Genomic DNA, 18,643 nt, shown 5'->3' with positions numbered 1-18,643 from the left:
TGGAAACACAAAAAAGCAAACCGTCACTCCTAGTGACTAAAGCAGGCCAGATTCTGCCATATATTGACTGGAGAAATCTATGAGTTTCGATCACTTTGATCGAATTGGTGAGAAATCGGGGCAGCATTTGGCCTGCTCAACTGACCGATCAGAGGAAATTCCTGCCGAAATCGCTCAGTTGGGTCGATCAGTCCGGACGGAAGACGCGCTCCCGCTGTGTTAAAGTGCAGCCTCAATGTGTCTCTGTGGCCAAAGCCGCCCAGTCCAAGAAGAGAAGCCAGGCTGCAAACTTTTAAAGAATCCAAAAGGCTTCCCTCTAGGCAAGTATCAAACTTTTTTTAAATTTTAGCCAGCTAGTGTTTACTTTGTCGTGCACTGTGCATATCCCTCCACCCCCCTCCCTAACAGAAAGTGTTGCTCGACTGCAATCTGTACAGAGTCTGCCCCAAACCAACACCCACGGGATGTAGTGCTGATCCCTGCTATCCACTCTGCCAGCGCTGTGGCAAACTAGATCGCACTCTTGTCTTGCAGCACTGCCCCGCCCCCTTCAGATCTCAGCCAGGGCACTAACTAAATGGCATTGGAATGTTCTCTCGGTGCCTGTGTGGGTTTCCTTCGGACACTCCGGTTTCCGCCCACATCGCAAAACCGCAAGTAAGTTAATTGGCTTCCCCCCTAAAACGATAGACATATGAATTTTATTAGTGATTTAATTGTGAGGCCCTCGGGACATTTCAGGACATGACTGTACATTTTCGTGTAAAAGCCCTGTGGAAAATGTCAGTGCTACCCGTGTTTCCCCCGAAAATAAGACACTGTCTTATATTAATTTTTGCTCCAAATGATGAGCTAGGGCTTATTTTCAGAGGATGTCTTATATTTCTATCAGGAAGTGTCTCTGCATAACAATTCCTGTTCCTTTGCTTTGTACTGTGTTGTTCCTGGATTTGATGGTATCCTACTGTACTGATCAGGCACCTGCCCTGTCACCCCTGCACACAGCTGATAACCTTGCTGTGTGCTGGGATGACAGAACCAGTGCCTGATCGGCACAGCACTGAGGTGTCTCCACTTACTGGCCGCCTCTTCCTCCTCTTTAACTTCTGCTAGGGCTTATCTTCGGGGTAGGGCTTATATTTCAAGTATGCTAAAAATTCCAGCTAGAGCTTATTTTCAGAGTAGGGCTTATTTTGTGGGAAAGAGGGTATAATAATAATAATAATAATAATAATAATAGTAATAGTGTGTGTTAAGGCTTTGCAGCCATACCTGAGGCACGTTGTCAGCAGATCCTCTCTTGGACACGGCATCGGTCACTGCGTTGACGTATCTCCTCTGTTCATCTAGGATCATATCAAGCTGTCGGTTCAGCTGCTTTATCTCCAGGTGAATGCGGTTCTGGCCTTCAAAGATCTGCCTGAGCTCCCGATCATTGACCGTCTCGTACATATCATCTATTAAAGGAACAAGAGAGTTTTCATGAGAGTAATGGCAGTGCTACCACAGTATATTACATTCATACCATGTTACTGGCGTGGCGTAGTCAGACACATGCTGTCATTTTCTAACATGAGCCAGCCAATACAGCCTGATCTACTACTACTCTTCCACACTGCCCTCTGAAGCAAAACAAAAGGTACTTTGCAAGCTTCCAACCAGACGGCTTTTCAGACGGCTTTTTGCTACCTTTAATTCCCTACTCAACCCAACTCCTCCCTCTCTGCCAGCGACTTTGCCAACCACTTCACCACTAAAATTGCAACAATATGCAATGAAATTTCCCTCCTCCATCGCTCCATTCCCAACGCCTCTCAACCATTGATGAAGTCAGCCTGTTGCTAGCAGCTTCCCCTCCCACTACCTCTCCCCGTTCCCTCAAACACCCTTCGCACACATCCCTGACTTGGCTCCAGTCCTCACCTGCTTGTTCAACCTCAACCGCTTTCTACGGGCACCTTCCCCAAAGTAAACGAAAGAGAGACAGCACACAACTGGCTGCAAAACTGTTGCAGTGTATTATGGAGCAAAGCACTGCATTACATGTTACGGACTTCAGTCCTTCCATCTGAGGAAGGACGAAAGTCCGTAACACGTAATGCAGTGCTTTGCTCCATAATACTCAGCAACAGTTTTGCAGCCAATTGTGTGCCGTCTCTCTTTCCTTTGTTTATGGAGAACCAGCGACCGCTTGGGCAATCCGGTGGAGACTGAGCACCGGCAAAGTGTACAGGTCATACATACCTGGTGTACTGCTTCCAAGGCATCCCTTCCACGAACTACACCTTCCCCAAAGTGTTCAAACAGGCCACTGTACTTCCCTTGCTGAAAAAAAAACCCTTACTCGACCCATCCCTACCCTCAAACTACTGCCCAATCTCCCTCCTTCCCTATGCCTCTAAACTCCTCGAACGCCTGTGCCAAGAACGCATTACTCAATACCTCAACACCAATGCTTATTTGACCCCCTACAGTCTGGATTCCGACCTGTACACTCAACAGAAACAGCCCTCGCCAAGGTGGTCAATGACCTTACCCTTGCCAGGGCTAAAGGCAGTTATTCTATCTTGCTCCTGATTAGCCTTTCCTCGGGATTTGATACTGTAGACCACCCCCTCCTCCTCCAATCACTACAGCCCGCGGGCATCCATGACCTCGCCTTGGCCTTGATCTCCTGAAACCTATCCAATCACTCCTTTGTTACTTTCATCAACAGCTCCTCTATAGGATCCAGAGACTTCCTAAGTATTTTACTCTTTATGCTTTTTGATGCCTCGGGTACCCTTTAAGGGCTCATATCAGGAGCATTTCCATTATTCTTTACAAAAGCCCTGACTGACAGTGCCAGGATTCCTCTGCTGGTTTTTTCCACACATTTGGCTCTTTTAACCTTACCGTGAGCACGGCCAGACTGCAGGGACGGTTCTATAGTTGGAAGAGCGAATGCATAATTGTTGCATGAATACATTTGCCTGCAGAGTGCCACAGTTTTCCCTTTACCTTCCTGCACGGCAAGTTCACTTAACATTGCTGTTAGTATACTAATGGGAGCCTCCATGCAGAACCAGTGATGTAGAGACCATAGTGGATGGTCGCCAGGGTTACCGGAGCACGCCATACTACAAGCACTTGCCTGGGTGTTCTGTTAGCTCTGGGTGGTCTTTCTGGTACTCGTCTTTCCTCTTATCCAATTCGTTTTGGAAGTGATCAAACTCTTCCTGGTACTTGTCCTTTTCTTCCTTGGGGATCTCAGCATCTTCTGGAAGCTGAAGAACATTACTGTTACATTTCCATACACCAGAGTAACCAACCAGCTCAGGGTGACCCAAACCACTAGGAATGTATAGGGGGCTAAAAGAGACCAAAAAGCCCTCCTGCTAATAAGCAATGCTCAGTGAAATTTGCCTTCTTACACAAAACCCTGTCTGCAAGCGGAGCGCCTCTGCTATGGTACAAAGAGTAACATATGTGCCTTGACAACCAGCAGCTTCTATAGTGATGCTAAAAGTGGCCACTAATGACACAATTTGCCGAATGATCGATTTACAAACAATTCTTCGCATGAACATTGTAAATGACCATTTGGGATCCCTAATGAACAAAGATCTCCAAACCAATCTGATCAAATGTAATCGATCCGAATTTCGGTTCAATTCCATCAATCTGATCGATTGGTTAGGAGATGTATGTCATTTATATATAAACGATAATTTACGATGTTCATACGAAGAATTGTTCGTAATGGATCGTTTGCCAAATTGTATCATTAGTGGCACCTGAAGAGGACTGGTACATGCTTAGAAAACTAGTTGTTCCCAGTGTATACAGCATTTATCCACTCTTATTTGCAACGAGCAAATGTATATATAAATAAAGCTATAAAAACCTCAGAGAAGCTCACTGATGTGTGAGAGTCCAAAATAGCCTGTATGGTCTACTCTACTCCCACAGAAACACTATAGAATAACAGCTGACCCCCTCCCCCCCCCATAAATGACCAGTTTGGATCCTCTTGAAGCAGTAGGATTAGCCATACTATGTCAGGGGGGGAAGAAATCCATATAGAAGTAGATAAATACTTGATCTACTTACATTACACATTTATTGTACTGTCCACATTTTGATTTCAGTGAATTTTATATAGTAAATGAAGAGAATTCTGTTCCTGGTGGGAACCATGTCTTTTGCCCACAGTTTAAGGCTAAATACTGACGTAATTTCTTCCCTCAACTTTTTTTTTCTTTTCTCCTCCAATTGCTGAGTCAACTCTGCTTTGCTTGTAAACACAAGTGAGCAGAGGATCATGCTTCAGCTAGGCAGGGAGATAAAGGAAAGAGAAGGAATATATTATAGATAAAAAGAAGCCCCAGCATGCAACTAAATGGCAATGGCTATTAAAGGGGCAGTGCTCCTAAGGCCTAGGTTCTCAACGTGTGGTACGCGTTCCCCAGGGGGTACATCTGATGGTTCCAGGGGGTACTCGGGCTTTATATACTTAACCAAGAACAACAAATTTAGAGTTTTAGAAAATTATACATTTTATTTAAACAACACCTAATTAGTGTTTTAGCTAATTAACAGCAATAGCTTGGAAATTGTTTAGAACCAATTATGTACTACAATTAAATATATATTTGTCAAGGGGTACTTGTGAATATTTACTATGCTAGGGGGTACTTGGTGAGTACAGGGTTTTAAAAGGGGTACAAACTCCAAACCATCCATAACAGCAGAAAAAAAAAGTTCTGAAAGTTCTGAATGCAGGATTAGCATCTTTATCACTTAATACATTCAGAGCAGTTGCTGAAATTTTATTTTTATGGTGACAATCTACCTTTAAAGGGAACCTGAAGCAAGAGGTATTTGGAGGCTGCCATACTAATTTCCTTTTAAGCAATAATAGTTGCCGCTAATACTTTTAGCCATAGACCCTGAACAAGCATGCAGCATATCAGGTGTTTCTGACATTATTGTCAGATCTGACAAGATTAGCTGCATGCTTGTTTTTGGTGTTATTCAGACACTACTGCAGCCAAATAGACCAGCAGGGCTGCCAGGCAACTGGTATTGTTTAATAGGAAATAAATATGGCAGCTTCAATATAATTATCGCTTCAGGTTCCCTTTAACTCACAGAGCTCTTGACTGATCACCATGAGCCAATCACAGTGATCACAGCTTTAAAATAATAAAAACATTTCTGGTCTTTAGAGACAAAGGCCCAAATGCAATTAACTTTTTCACTTGAGTTATCTCTTAGGAGATACTTTTCATATTCTCTTTAAAATAACTTTTAAGCATTTTACAATTGAAAAAGTGCCCAAAATTGGATGAAAAGGCACTATCGATATTATTTTGAGTATTTTCTTGCTTACTGGTGGTTTAAAAGGAATTTTATGACAAGGTGTAAAAATATCACCTAGGGGAAAACTCAGGAGAAAAAGTGAATTGCATATGGGCCAAAGTCTTGAATAGGTTGAATAGGCCATAAAGGAACGGTATCACAAGACTGGAGAGAGTGTCCATTGTTGACCCTTGTCCAATGCCGAAATGTCTACACGGTTTCCAAAAGTTCTTTAGTTTAGGGAACATTTGAAGGTAATACCATGGTGATTACCACACTATATGGGCACTTTTATTAAACTGGTAAACCTCTGGGTATGCTACAGAAAAGAGTCAATTATTGTGCAGTATTGTATAATTAGGATACGGTCACCAGTGAGCAGTGCTATTGCTATGGTGACGGTACACCAATTATAGTTCGTACAGCTAGAGTGAGCAGTGCTATTGCTATGGTGACAGTATACTGATTATTGTTCATACAGCAACAGTAAGCAGTGCTATTTCTATGTAGCTGTATGAGATGTAAGCAATATATGTTCACCAGTGAGCAGTGCTATTGCTATGGTGACGGAATACCAATTATAGTTCATACAGCTACAGTGAGCAGTGCTATTGCTATGGTGACAGTATACCGATTATTGTTCATACAGCTACGGTGAGCAATGCTAGAGCTATGTAGCTGTATGAGATGTAAGCAATATATGTTCACCAGTGAGCAGTGCTATTGCTATGGTGACAGAATACCAATTATAGTTCATACAGCTACAGTGAGCAGTGCTATTGTTATTGTGACAGTATACCGATTATAGTTCATACAGCTACAGTGAGCAGAGCTATTGCTATGGTGACAGTATACTGCTTATAGTTCATACAGCTACAGTGAGCAGAGCTATTGCTATGGTGACAGTATACTGCTTATAGTTCATACAGCAACAGTGAGCAGTGCTATTGCTATGGTGACGGTAGAGATTATACAGTTCATACAGCTACAGTGAGCAGTACTATTGCTATAGTGACGGTACAGAGATTATAGCGTTCATACAGCTACAGTGAGCAGTGCTATTGCTATGGTGACTGAATATTGACTATAGTTCATACAGCTACAGTGAGCAGTGCTATTGCTATGGTGACTGAATATTGATTATAGTTCATACAGCTACAGTGAGCAGTGCTATTGCTATAGTGACTTAATATTGATTACAGTTCATACAGCCAGGGCTGTGGAGTCAGAGTCGGAGTTGAGGAGTCTGAGTAATTTTGTGTACCCGGAGTCTGTCATTTCCTAAACTGAGGAGTCGGATGATTTTGTAAAAATTTCCACAGCCCTGGTAAGTATTAGACTAAGGAGTCGGAGTCAAGGAGTCAGAGTCTGAGACATTTTGGGTACCCGGAGTTGGAGTCTGAGTCGGTGGTTTTATAAATTGAGAAGTCGGAGTTGGAAGTCTGAGTTTCATGTACCGACTCCACAGCCCTGCATACAGCTACAGTAAGTAGTACTATTGCTATGGTGACGGTATAGAGATTATAGAGCTCATACAGCTACAGTGAGCAGTGTTATTGCTATGGTGACGGTACAGAGATTATAGTTCAAACAGCTACAGTGAGCTGTGCTATTGCTATGGTGACGTTATAGAGATTATAGAGTTCCTACAGCTACAGTGAGCTGTGCTATTGCTATGGTGACGGTACAGAGATTATAGAGTTCCTACAGCTACAGTGAGCTGTGCTATTGCTATGGTGACGGTACAGAGATTATAGAGTTCCTACAGCTACAGTGAGCTGTGCTATTGCTATGTAGGTCATCTGTTCTGCAGTGATTATCACTGTTGTGTTTCCTGGCTGTGGCCTCCTCACAGTTACCCTGACATGGAGGAGTTCTCCTCATTAACACTTCTGTTATGTAGTAATCTCATTGGCTCCACTTCCTCCTTCACCCCGCCCCCTGAATGGCTTCCTGCTTCACTAGCCAGTATGCAGCAAACTATAAACACAGTGAAATAATAAGGATATAAAAATCACTCACTGCATCTTTGTCCGGCTCGGTTAGTTGGAAAGTTAGAAAAGAGAGAACATCATGATCATCTGGAAACAAAACAGAACATGTATGTCAGTTTTATTACTATGTCGATACAACAGCAATATCATCATTGTTTTGCATGTATATGGCGCTGATATCTTCCAGGTCCCATCTTCATGTCACTAAAAGGCAGCCATACATCTAGCGATGACAGGCAGATTCGACCAAGAAACAAATCCTCTCTCTGATCGAATCTGACTAGAGAGCGATCTGTCGGCTGCCCATGCTCCGCAGGCCGATTCCCGAATGATTTCAGCCCTGTTAAAAACACCATGGTGTGCTATCTTGAGTACAGAATACACCATGTCGGTTTTTAGCAGGGGGCGGGGCTTTGTGCTGGAAGCAGGCGGCCTGGGAGGCTACGGGAGAGATTTGTGGGGTAAAGACTGCAGGTAACTACAACTTGCTGATAGAAGAGAACCCGCTGAATGTATAATATACACAGGAGGTCCGCTTTAGAATTCTATGTGCTGAATGGAATTAACTTATAGCGTGATTAACAGGTGGTGGGTGCATGGGGGGGGGGGGGGGTGCAGGGGCTTTACTGGTGGAAGGTTTTAATTGCCGAGAATTTGAGGGGATACAGTTTTTGATTGTGCGGAGGGAAGGAAACACGAGAGATTACATTAGAAGGCAGAGAGTGCTAAAACAAACAGGCAAAATACCGGATGTATGTTAAGGGGGTAGGGCACACGTGTCAAACACAAAGCCCCCCGGCAACATGCGGCCCCTCTTATGTTAGGTGGACCGAGAGCTTCAAAGTGCACCATTGTAAGCAAACAGCAGCACACTGGTTTCCCATATAAAGGAGCTCACTGGTTACAGAGTCTCTTGAAATATTGTCAATATGAGCCGGGGTGCAGCAACAACCCACGGGACCTCTCCAGCAAAATTAGCATGGGGCACCCCTCCTGGGGTCTAAACCCCCCTCCTTCCCCCGGCACCCGTTTCCCATGCTTCAGAGTAGTGCAGCAGAGCAGTGTAATAGTAACCTGCTCCAGTGATGCGTCATGTCTGTTCTTCCTGGCAGTTTTCCCTCTCTCTCGATCATGTGACATGCCTCAGGAGTCAGAGGTATGCGGCCAAGAATGTGTGGCTGTTGAAGAGATCAGAGGAAACTCGAAGCAGCACTGGGGCAGGTAAGGGCCCGTTTTCACTAGAGCGAATCCGCATGCGTTCTCCGCATGCGGATTCGCACAACCAAGTGGATGGCCCTGTTTCCACTTGTCAGTTTTCATTTGCGTTTTTCTGTGCAGGATTTTTCTGCACGGCAGAGCCCGCAGAATTCGCCTGCGTGTGGAATGCAGGCAATGTATTTAATAGGGAAATTGCATGCGTTTTTCCCGTGATTTCGCATAGGTACCCATGTTAATTCACACAGGCAGTGACATGGTTAAAATCGCATATACCCTGCCTATGCAAAATCGCGGCAAAAAACGCATGCGGAATCGCATCCGCATGCGATTTAGTCAGCGGTGGAATCCAGGCGATGCCGCACCGCAATAGTGGAAACGAGCCCTTAATAATGAACTGCTCCACTGCCCTACACTGCAGAAGTGAGAGGAGCTGCCCCCCCCCCCCCCCCCACCATCACTAGTTACACCACCTAATTTAAGACTGTTCAATAAATGTTAAGGCTGGTTTCACACTACTAACCGGCGGTTTAGTGCGGTGCCAGGGACGCACCGGCAAAAAGCAGCCTTTGGGGATTACTGCGTTAATACGCAGTAATCCCTGTCTGGCAACAGGCCTTGAAGGAATTGAGGCACTCTAGCACTCACTTCCTGTGGGCGAAGAAAGGAATTGCGCGGAAGTGTATTGCTAAAAAACGCTTCTGCACATGCGCACCGCTAACGCGTGAACTTTTTTTTACAGTATGTGTCGCCATAGACTTGCATGATATCTGGTTCGTCCGCACGTCGCTGCGTGAATCGACTGTAGCGTAGGCATGCGCTTGTGACGGGGTTGTGGCGATTACATCACTTCTGACACAAATCCTCGGTGTGAAAGGCCCCATAGACTTTCAATGGTGTGGAGTTGGCCTGTGGTGAAACCAGGCCAATGCAACGCGCCAGTGTGAAAGGGTGTGATTTGGCCCCCAACTTAGACTAGGTTTTAGATTTTGGCCCCTTATGTGATTGAGTTTGACACCCCTGGGGTAGGGGAATATTTTGTTATGCTGAGAAAGGGAGGAGGAGAGTTGAGACAGAGAGAGAGTGGATTTGCGTGCATCTGTTAATTGGGGTGGGGCAGAAACCAATTTTCAGCTAATGCCAACATTAAACTTGCCTCATAGATTAATTATAAAAAATTACCTCATAAATGAGATCAATTTAAAAAAAGGAATACTTCAGAGGGAGATTTATCAAGTCAACTGCAGAGTCCATGGAAGAAAAGAGGAGGAGTTGCCCGAAGTAACCAATCAGGCTCCAGCTATTCCGTGAAACAAACAACTCTGATTTGTTATTCTGGACAACTGTTCCATGTTTTCTCCACTTTGTTTTGATAGGTCAGCCCCAGAGTTCCGTAGAGAGCATTCACCTGCCAGGCCTCCTGTGGCCGCAGAGATCCCAAAGAAGCCCTGCAGGGGAAGCACCATGTTGTCCACTTTGGCACAGAACTCATAGTCGTCCTTGTCAGGTGTGAAGCCGTTGTTAATCATTACCTAGGGGAACAAGAGAGAAGACAGACGTGTCAGAGGAAAAGATAGAGAAGTTCTATATATAACAGAGGCCAGTGGGGCGGACCAGCAGGCAGTACTCACCGTCAGAGTCTTCTTATAGTAGGTGATCTTTGCTCGTACCGGGTAAGGCTTGTTCCGGAAATCTCTGAGACAAGAGGCCAACGCTTGTGAGGCGCCGTCACTGCACACAAGAGGAGGAGCTGGTTATTTGTGCCTCTGTTATACAGACAACCTCGCTAGTAACTAGTGACATTGAATCTAATATACATGCTACTGGCTCAACTCAAAGAATGTGAAGTATTTAAATTAATAACTGCCTTTCTCGATTCTGTAGCACATCAAAACTGAATTAAAAAAGTGTTTTTAAAGAAGGCAATTATTACCAGAAGAAAAAAAAAAGGGGGGGGGGGGGGGTAATGGAATATCTCAGTATTAGTGAGCCTTGGGATGGTACAGAGGTGTCCCCAATCCTCCTGTGCAGACCATCGTTCCTGCGCAGTGTACCACTAAACATATTCAATAAGAGCTAGTCTAATACATTTCTCATTGCCATACACATCCGGACTGGGCATGTGCATGTTTGGTCTGCTCATGCCCAGTGGAGGGAAGCCGCTCAAGCACATTGTTCTACTGGGCATACACGGAGCTTACTCATGCATGCCAAATATGGAGGAAGGTAGGATAGAAAGGTGCTGGCACTGCAGCTAAGAGTGCAGGGAGGGTTGCAGGGGTGCAGACCAGGTTTCCGGTGCAATGCAGATAGACCAGCATGCTCAGGCTCAGATAGACCTCATATGCAGGCGGAGGAAAAGATGAGAAATGCCGGCACTGCTGTAAACTGCTTGTTTATTCATAACACATGGTGCAACATTGTGGATTCAAATTTCATGCATATTGAGAACTAACATACCGGTTTGCTGGTGAAGCTGTGCGGTGGGTGCTGGGGGATGAGAGCCTAACAGCCGTTTCGCGCAGATGCGCTTCCTCTAGCTCTCATCCCCCAGCACCCACCGCACAGCTTCACCAGCAAACCGGTATGTTAGTTCTCAATATGCATGAAATTTGAATCCACGATGTTGCACTATGTGTTATGAATAAACAAGCAGTTTACAGCAGTGCCGGCATTTCTCATCTTTTCCTCCGCAGGCTAAATATGGATGCGCTGGTACCAGGGCTGTGGAAATGGTACAAAAACATTCAACTCCAACTCCTCAGTTTATGAAACCATCGTCTCAGACTACCCAAAAATTGCTACGACTGCGTCTCCACAGCCCTATCAAGGCTATGGAATCGGTAGAAAAATTATCCGACTCCAACTCCTCAGCTTATGAAACCACTCCGACTCCAGCTACCCAAAAATTGCTCCAACTCCATCACTCCAACTCTACAGCCCTGACGGGTACACAGCCAGAAGCATGACTCCAGTCAGCCAAGCCCTGTGCCTAACCACATAATTATATAATACAGACTCTGCTGCAAGCACAGACTGGCATATACCAGGTGAGCAGGCAGGGGGTATTGCTACTGCAACTACGGTTGTACGCTTATGCCAGGAAATACTGACAAGAGTACTGACCTCTGCAGGTTGTTTTTTAAAGGACACCTGAAGTGGAGACCACCATACTTATTTCCTTTAAACAATACCAGTTAGCAGGCCGCCCTGCTGATCTTTCATGCATCAGTAGTGTCTTAGTCACACACCCGAAACAAGCATGTGGCAAATTCAGTCAAACATCTCATCTGCATGCTTGTTCAGGGTCTATGGCTAAACGTATTAGAGGCAGAGGATCAGCAGGGTAGACAGGCAATTTGCATTGTTTAAAAGAAAATAAATTTAGCAGCCTCCGTATCCCCCTCACGCTAGGTGTCCTTTAAATGCAAGTACTGGATGGAAGGGTCAGCTCTATCCACAGTGGACACTGTGTCCAACATACAGCAGGTGGAGGTCTAGTTGACACAGGAAGTGATTCCTGGCATCCCCAATCAGGGCCATTTCAAGGGGCCACAAGGCAATCTTAAAGGACTTACGAGGCGAAATAATCAAAAAAAGTTAAATACCTGCATGAAATATCAATGCACGGAGGGCGCCATCCGCACCCGCCGTGCCGTTCCGCCGGGTCCCCGCAGCTCAATGTGCCCCCCCGGGCCGGTCCCGACCCCGCAGCCCGGGTCTCCTTCCTCCACTAAGATGGCCGCCGGAGCTGGCCGCAGCTGCGCAGTCCGCATATGCGGCTGCGCAGCTCTAGGGCATTCCCCCCGATCCACGTAACAGGAGACGGCCTATAGCGTGGATCGGGGGGGGGGGGGGGGGGAGGCCCTAGAGATGCACAGCCGCACTCGCGCATATGCGGACTGCACAGCCGCGGCCAGCCCTGGCGGCCATCTTAGTGGAGGAAGGAGACCCGGGCTGCGGGGTCGGGACCGGCCCAGGGAGCACATTGAGCTGCTGGGACCCGGCGGAAAGGCACGGAGGGCGCGGATGGCGCCCTCCGTGCATTGATATTTCATGCAGGTATTTAACTTTTTTTGACTATTTCGCCTCGTAAGTCCTTTAAGTGGAGGGCCCTCTAACCCCCCCCCCCCCCCAACACAGATAGACACTACCCCACTGCCCCCCTGCAGCCCATTAGCTGCAATCACTGACTCACTTGGCGACTGCACTGTCTGGGCAGTCTTCAGCCATGCTGTCCGCCTCTTCTCTATCCGGCGCGTTATGTATAAACACATAAGAAGAGGACAGTGTGGTTGAAGACTGGCCAGACGGTGCAGTCACCGCCGCTGACACGCGAGTATACAGCTAATGTGTAGGGCCCCAAGGAGCAGTGTAAGAGACAACTTGGCAGGGTCCGGCGGCGCATGGGGCCCCTGCAGAGATCGGGAGCCCTGGGGCAATTGCCCCCTTTGCCTATATGGCAGCACTGGTCTTGTCCCAAACTCCGCACTTCCTGCAGCTTTACTCTCTGAAGTGCTGAGCTTAGCTTAGCCTATACACATATGGGGGGATTTCTGTCGCCCAGCAGGGAGCAGTATTCATTCCCCAGTACTCTGCTGGCGCTGTACAGATGTACCTCTAGCCTCCAAGCTAGCGACACATCTGTTTCTATGGAGGGAGAATGAGCAGCGCACTATAGAGCAGATTGCTGCAGGGGAGAGGGGAGAACACGATTGGGTGGCTGAGATTGCTAAAGATCTTGCAATCTCAGACAACCAATCGCATTGTTCTCCCCTCTCCCCCACCCGCGGGATTCCGATGTCTGGAGGCTGCTGTACACATGCTGGAGTCATTCTAGCTTCTGGTTTATATCATAGCCGAGTTGATTCCAGCGTGTGTACATAGCATTGGTGTGAGTGTCTGCTGATCGCTGGGCAAAGAAGCAGAAGAGGACATTAAACAGCCTCGGGACCCCATAGCTGCCAGGGCTATTCCTAGGTCACTTCCATGTAACAGCACATTGGAAGAAACCACAGAGGTACGCAATGTACTTTACTAACTCACTGGCAGAGAACACAGATCCCACATTGTTGTCTTAGCACCGTACTCAGCTCTGGGCTGGAGCGGCCATGATAAATCCTCAGTGCTGGCATCTCTGTGTAGAAGAAAATATGCTCAGAGACAATGGAAGGGACATGGAGGAATAAACAAACACTTACTTCTGATGGTCGTACATAAGCTTGCCGTTATTTCCCACCACCAAGATCATCGGGTTGTTTTTCTACAAAATGCAGAAGAAAGAAAAACACAGTAAATTAGGTTTTCTCTGCTCTGTATTGCAGAGAAACACAGGATTGTGAGATTTGCCATCTGTCTAAAGCAAACAGCTCCAAATGGAGCTGGCAAACAAGCAAGCAGTAAGTAAACACTGAGTACTGTGTGCAGACGCCAAGGGGAGAAGTACAAATGGATGAGTGTGTATGGAGGCCTATGAGCAATGTGTGGCATACATTAAAGGATACCCAAAATTACCCAAGGCAAGCACAGAGACAGGTATTCGATTTTGAGTACTGTATATATGGTAATAGCACTGTTAAAGAGACTCTGAAGTGAGATTAAAAATCGCTTTTTACCTTATATTCAACATGGGCATGTTTGCCCCTGCTAAAACACCGCTATCCAGCGGCAGAATGAGGAGTCTTTACCCCCCAAATCTCCTCCGTGGCGCCTAGGAAGTGCTTCCTGTTGAGGAAGAGCTAATGGCTGTAGCTCTGCCTCCATGTGCATCTATCAGCGCTGATCGCCGCCTCTCTCTGCCCCTCTCAGTCTTCCTTCACTGAGACAGGGAGAGGCGGAGATCCGCCGAAGATAGACGCGCATGGAGGCAGAGCTGCAGCCGAAAGCTCTGCCTCAATGAGCAGCAAAATCAACGACCAAGAAAGTCGTGGATTTTGCAGGGGGGATTTGGTGCGTAAAGACCTCTCGTTCTGCCGATAGCGGTGTTTTAGCAGGGGCAAACATGCCCATGTTGAATATAAGCTAAAAAGCGATTTTAAATCTCGCTTCAGAATCTTTTTATAGAGGAACTGTCGCAAAAATCTTAAAATTTAATACACAAATAAGAAGTACATTTCTTCCAGAGCAAAATGAGCCATCACAGCCTAGCGCCCGTTTTTAAATGGGCCTTAGGGCTGGAAAGCCTCGCTGCAGGCTATTTTGGCAGTTGGATGGAGCAACTGCCATTCACTAAGTGCTTTTAAAAATAAAAAAAACCCTGAACACCCCCCCCCCCCCCCCCCTCCTGGAGAAGACACCGAGGCTCTGAAAGCTTGCAAGAAACTGATCCACGGATTGTGATCACCTGAAGAAACTTTTTTTTTTGTTGCTTCCAGAAAAAAAAATCCAGTCCAAGTTTGCCGGTGTGAAGTGATGGTCAAGTACATGCAAATAACTGAGTTGATGCAAATTTATGCAGCTTGAAAATGCAAAAAATCAAATCATGGTGAGGTAAAAAAATTCAATATGTTAATTTTCAAGCTGAATAAATTTGCATACATTTGCATCAACTCGAAGTTACTTGCATCTAATTGACCATAACTACTACTGTGCTCTAGGCATCGTAAGTCTTCAGCATTTTTATTTTTTTTCTCTCATTTAGAGCTGGTCCACACTAGGTCCGGAAACGTATCCGTGGCTGCGTTTTTCAAACCTGATGAAAAACGGAGTCCCGGATACTAATGTTCAAAATAGCAGCCAGCCTCACCCAAGTAAAAAACGGATCCGTCTGCGTTTGCGGGGATCCGTTTTCAAAACCTGAACGGAAGGTCCGGATCTGCTGCATTTTCACGCAACGGATCAGGACCACGGATACACGCAGGGGTAGTGAAAGTAATGAGAAAACGCATCTCCAGCTCCACAGGCAAAAAACGGATGTTAAAACGGATAGCCTGAGCTTTATGATTGGCCCAAAAAAATCCTCCCACTCCTTCCTAATGATGGAGACGTTTTCTGTCAGGGAAAAACCTGACCGGAAACTGATGCAAAACTGATGCACTTACATCAGTTTGCAGTGCGGTGGGTACTTCCCCTGATCCAGACTGCAGTGTCCGTCCTGCAACTGGGTCTAGTGTGGACCCACTCTAACCCTCCTTCAGCGGCATCATGGGAAGAAGGGGTTAGCTAAATAAGCCTCCTCTGTGACTACGCTTGGGTAGTGCTGGTGGATCAGTGCTAATAACAGGTTACAGGCGATGTCACCACTCTGATGTTGCTTCACGCTGGACAGCTACTGGCTTTTAGGCAGCGATAAAGCAGGAGCAATGGCTTCTATACACAGCTGTACTGTATACGGCAGGGGTCTCAAACTCGCGGCCCGCGGGCCATTTGCGGCCCGCGATACAATATTTTGTGGCCCCAGGGCCCCAGAGCTTGTAGGGGCCCCCAGTAGCTACAAGAGGAAAAAAAATTTTTTCAAATCGGCCTTATAGTTTTTGAGAAAATCGATTTTAAAGTTGCAAAGGAAAAAAATACACATTTAAAAACCCGCCGACTTTAATGGTTAATAGCAAATCCACCTTAAATGCTAGAAACCCTAAATTTGCAGGATATGTTAAGGAGATCATTAGGAATAAGAGGAAAAAACTATTTTTTAAAAAGACCTTATAGTTCTTGAGAAAATCGATTTTAAAGTTTCGAAGGAAAATAGTATACTTTTAAATGCGGTAAATGTCACTTTTAGTAGCAAGCCTAACGGTAGTGTAATTTTACATGTATCAAAAGAAAGAGCAATACATTTCCTGACAGAGTTTCCAGGGGGTCCATACGCAGCCGCAGCGCTTTGGCCAGGGATCGCTATACAGCCGTAATATGGCTGTATGAAGATTCCGGGCATTTTTTCCTATTTTCCCAATTTTTTTTTTTATGTTTAGAGTGGGCGGGCAGAGGCGGTGATCCGCCGCGATTGACGTCAGGAGGGGCAGAGCTGAAGCTGAAAGCTCTGCCCCTTCCAGGAAATGCCGGCGGATTGCCCCCGGGGCGATTTGGGGGCTCTGCAGCCCTCGTTTTGCGGCGGGGACACGTGAACTCCCTTATGCGGCCCAGCCTCATCCTGACTTTGCCTCCTGCGGCCCCCGGGTAAATTGAGTTTGAGACCCCTGGTATACGGCTTTCATCCAGGGGGAAAGGCACCTAAGGATACTGATCTAAATAGATTTCTATCTCCTAAACCAGTCCAGAGATGGCTTGCAGCCTCCAGTTCCTCACTATAAGGCCTCTTGCACACTACATGCGTTTCCAATTTTATATTATACAATCCGATTTTTGATTCAGATAAAAAAAAAAAAAAAAAAAAAAAGTACTGCATGCCGCTATATGTTTTTTAAATTGGAATAAAAAAATAGGATTGTATTAAAAAATGCTGATTAAAGCAGACCTGAACTCAGAACTTCCTCTCTGCTCTAAAAGATACACAACAGCACAATAACCTTTACACCAAAAAAAAAAAAAAAAAAAAAAAAAAAAAAAAAAAAAAAATGATACACACAGCTGATGAGGGGGAATTAGAGAGGCTAAACTCTCTAAAATATACACAGGGTGCAATTTCTTTATATTTTCCTTCTGTCCTGCGCAAGAGTTCCGGTCCACTTTAAGTGAATTGGACCAGTTTCACTAACCAGTGCATATAGTTAATGCACCTTGAACCGACTGCAAGATCCTTCCTCTACACCATCAGACTTTGCTGTGAGGTATAACTCCTGACCCCATCTATGTGGGTGTTGCTGTGTGGATCAAATGGGTTAAAGCACAACTGAAGAGAGATGACTATGGAGGCTGACATATTTATTTCCTCAATACCAGTTGCCTGGTTACCCTGCTGATCTATTTGGCTGAAGTAGTGTCTGAATCACACCAGAAACACGCATTCAGCTAATCTTGTCAGATCTGACAATGTCAGAAACAGGTCCGCTCCTGGGTCTCCAGGTCTCTCTCTCAGGTCCGCTCCTGGGTCTCCAGGTCTCTCTCAGGTCCGCTCCTGGGTCTCCAGGTCTCTCTCAGGTCCGCTCCTGGGTCTCCAGGTCTCTCTCAGGTCCGCTCCTGGGTCTCCAGGTCTCTCTCAGGTCCGCTCCTGGGTCTCCAGGTCTCTCTCAGGTCCGCTCCTGGGTCTCCAGGTCTCTCTCAGGTCCGCTCCTGGGTCTCCAGGTCTCTCTCAGGTCCGCTCCTGGGTCTCCAGGTCTCTCTCAGGTCCGCTCCTGGGTCTCCAGGTCTCTCTCAGGTCCGCTCCTGGGTCTCCAGGTCTCTCTCAGGATCGCTCCTGGGTCTCCAGGTCTCTCTCAGGTCCGCTCCTGGGTCTCCAGGTCTCTCTCAGGTCCGCTCCTGGGTCTCCAGGTCTCTCTCAGGTCCGCTCCTGGGTCTCCAGGTCTCTCTCAGGTCCGCTCCTGGGTCTCCAGGTCTCTCTCAGGTCCGCTCCTGGGTCTCCAGGTCTCTCTCAGGTCCGCTCCTGGGTCTCCAGGTCTCTCTCAGGTCCGCTCCTGGGTCTCCAGGTCTCTCTCAGGTCCGCTCCTGGGTCTCCAGGTCTCTCTCAGGTCCGCTCCTGGGTCTCCAGGTCTCTCTCAGGTCCGCTCCTGGGTCTCCAGGTCTCTCTCAGGTCCGCTCCTGGGTCTCCAGGTCTCTCTCAGGTCCGCTCCTGGGTCTCCAGGTCTCTCTCAGGTCCGCTCCTGGGTCTCCAGGTCTCTCTCAGGTCCGCTCCTGGGTCTCCAGGTCTCTCTCAGGTCCGCTCCTGGGTCTCCAGGTCTCTCTCAGGTCCGCTCCTGGGTCTCCAGGTCTCTCTCAGGTCCGCTCCTGGGTCTCCAGGTCTCTCTCAGGTCCGCTCCTGGGTCTCCAGGTCTCTCTCAGGTCCGCTCCTGGGTCTCCAGGTCTCTCTCAGGTCCGCTCCTGGGTCTCCAGGTCTCTCTCAGGTCCGCTCCTGGGTCTCCAGGTCTCTCTCAGGTCCGCTCCTGGGTCTCCAGGTCTCTCTCAGGTCCGCTCCTGGGTCTCCAGGTCTCTCTCAGGTCCGCTCCTGGGTCTCCAGGTCTCTCTCAGGTCTCTCTCAGGTCCGCTCCTGGGTCTCCAGG

General features: G+C 47.0%; 1 protein-coding gene across 1 annotated transcript in view; it reads right to left on the bottom strand.

The window, feature by feature from the left end:
* LMAN1 (lectin, mannose binding 1) overlaps window positions 1-18,643 on the bottom strand; it is a 78,862-nt gene that overhangs the window by 37,476 nt on the left and 22,743 nt on the right. The window contains exons 4-9 of the mRNA XM_068251263.1: window positions 13,754-13,815; window positions 10,184-10,283; window positions 9,961-10,084; window positions 7,366-7,424; window positions 3,134-3,266; window positions 1,273-1,457 (exon numbers count right to left, since the gene is read on the bottom strand). Of these exons, the coding sequence (XP_068107364.1) occupies window positions 1,273-1,457; window positions 3,134-3,266; window positions 7,366-7,424; window positions 9,961-10,084; window positions 10,184-10,283; window positions 13,754-13,815 (663 nt within the window). The remainder of the gene's footprint in view (window positions 1-1,272; window positions 1,458-3,133; window positions 3,267-7,365; window positions 7,425-9,960; window positions 10,085-10,183; window positions 10,284-13,753; window positions 13,816-18,643) is intronic.

The sequence above is a fragment of the Hyperolius riggenbachi genome, chromosome 1 (genome assembly GCF_040937935.1).
Source record: "Hyperolius riggenbachi isolate aHypRig1 chromosome 1, aHypRig1.pri, whole genome shotgun sequence".
Classification (NCBI taxonomy): Eukaryota; Metazoa; Chordata; class Amphibia; order Anura; family Hyperoliidae; genus Hyperolius; species Hyperolius riggenbachi.
This window is presented reverse-complemented; position numbering and strand designations above follow the sequence as displayed.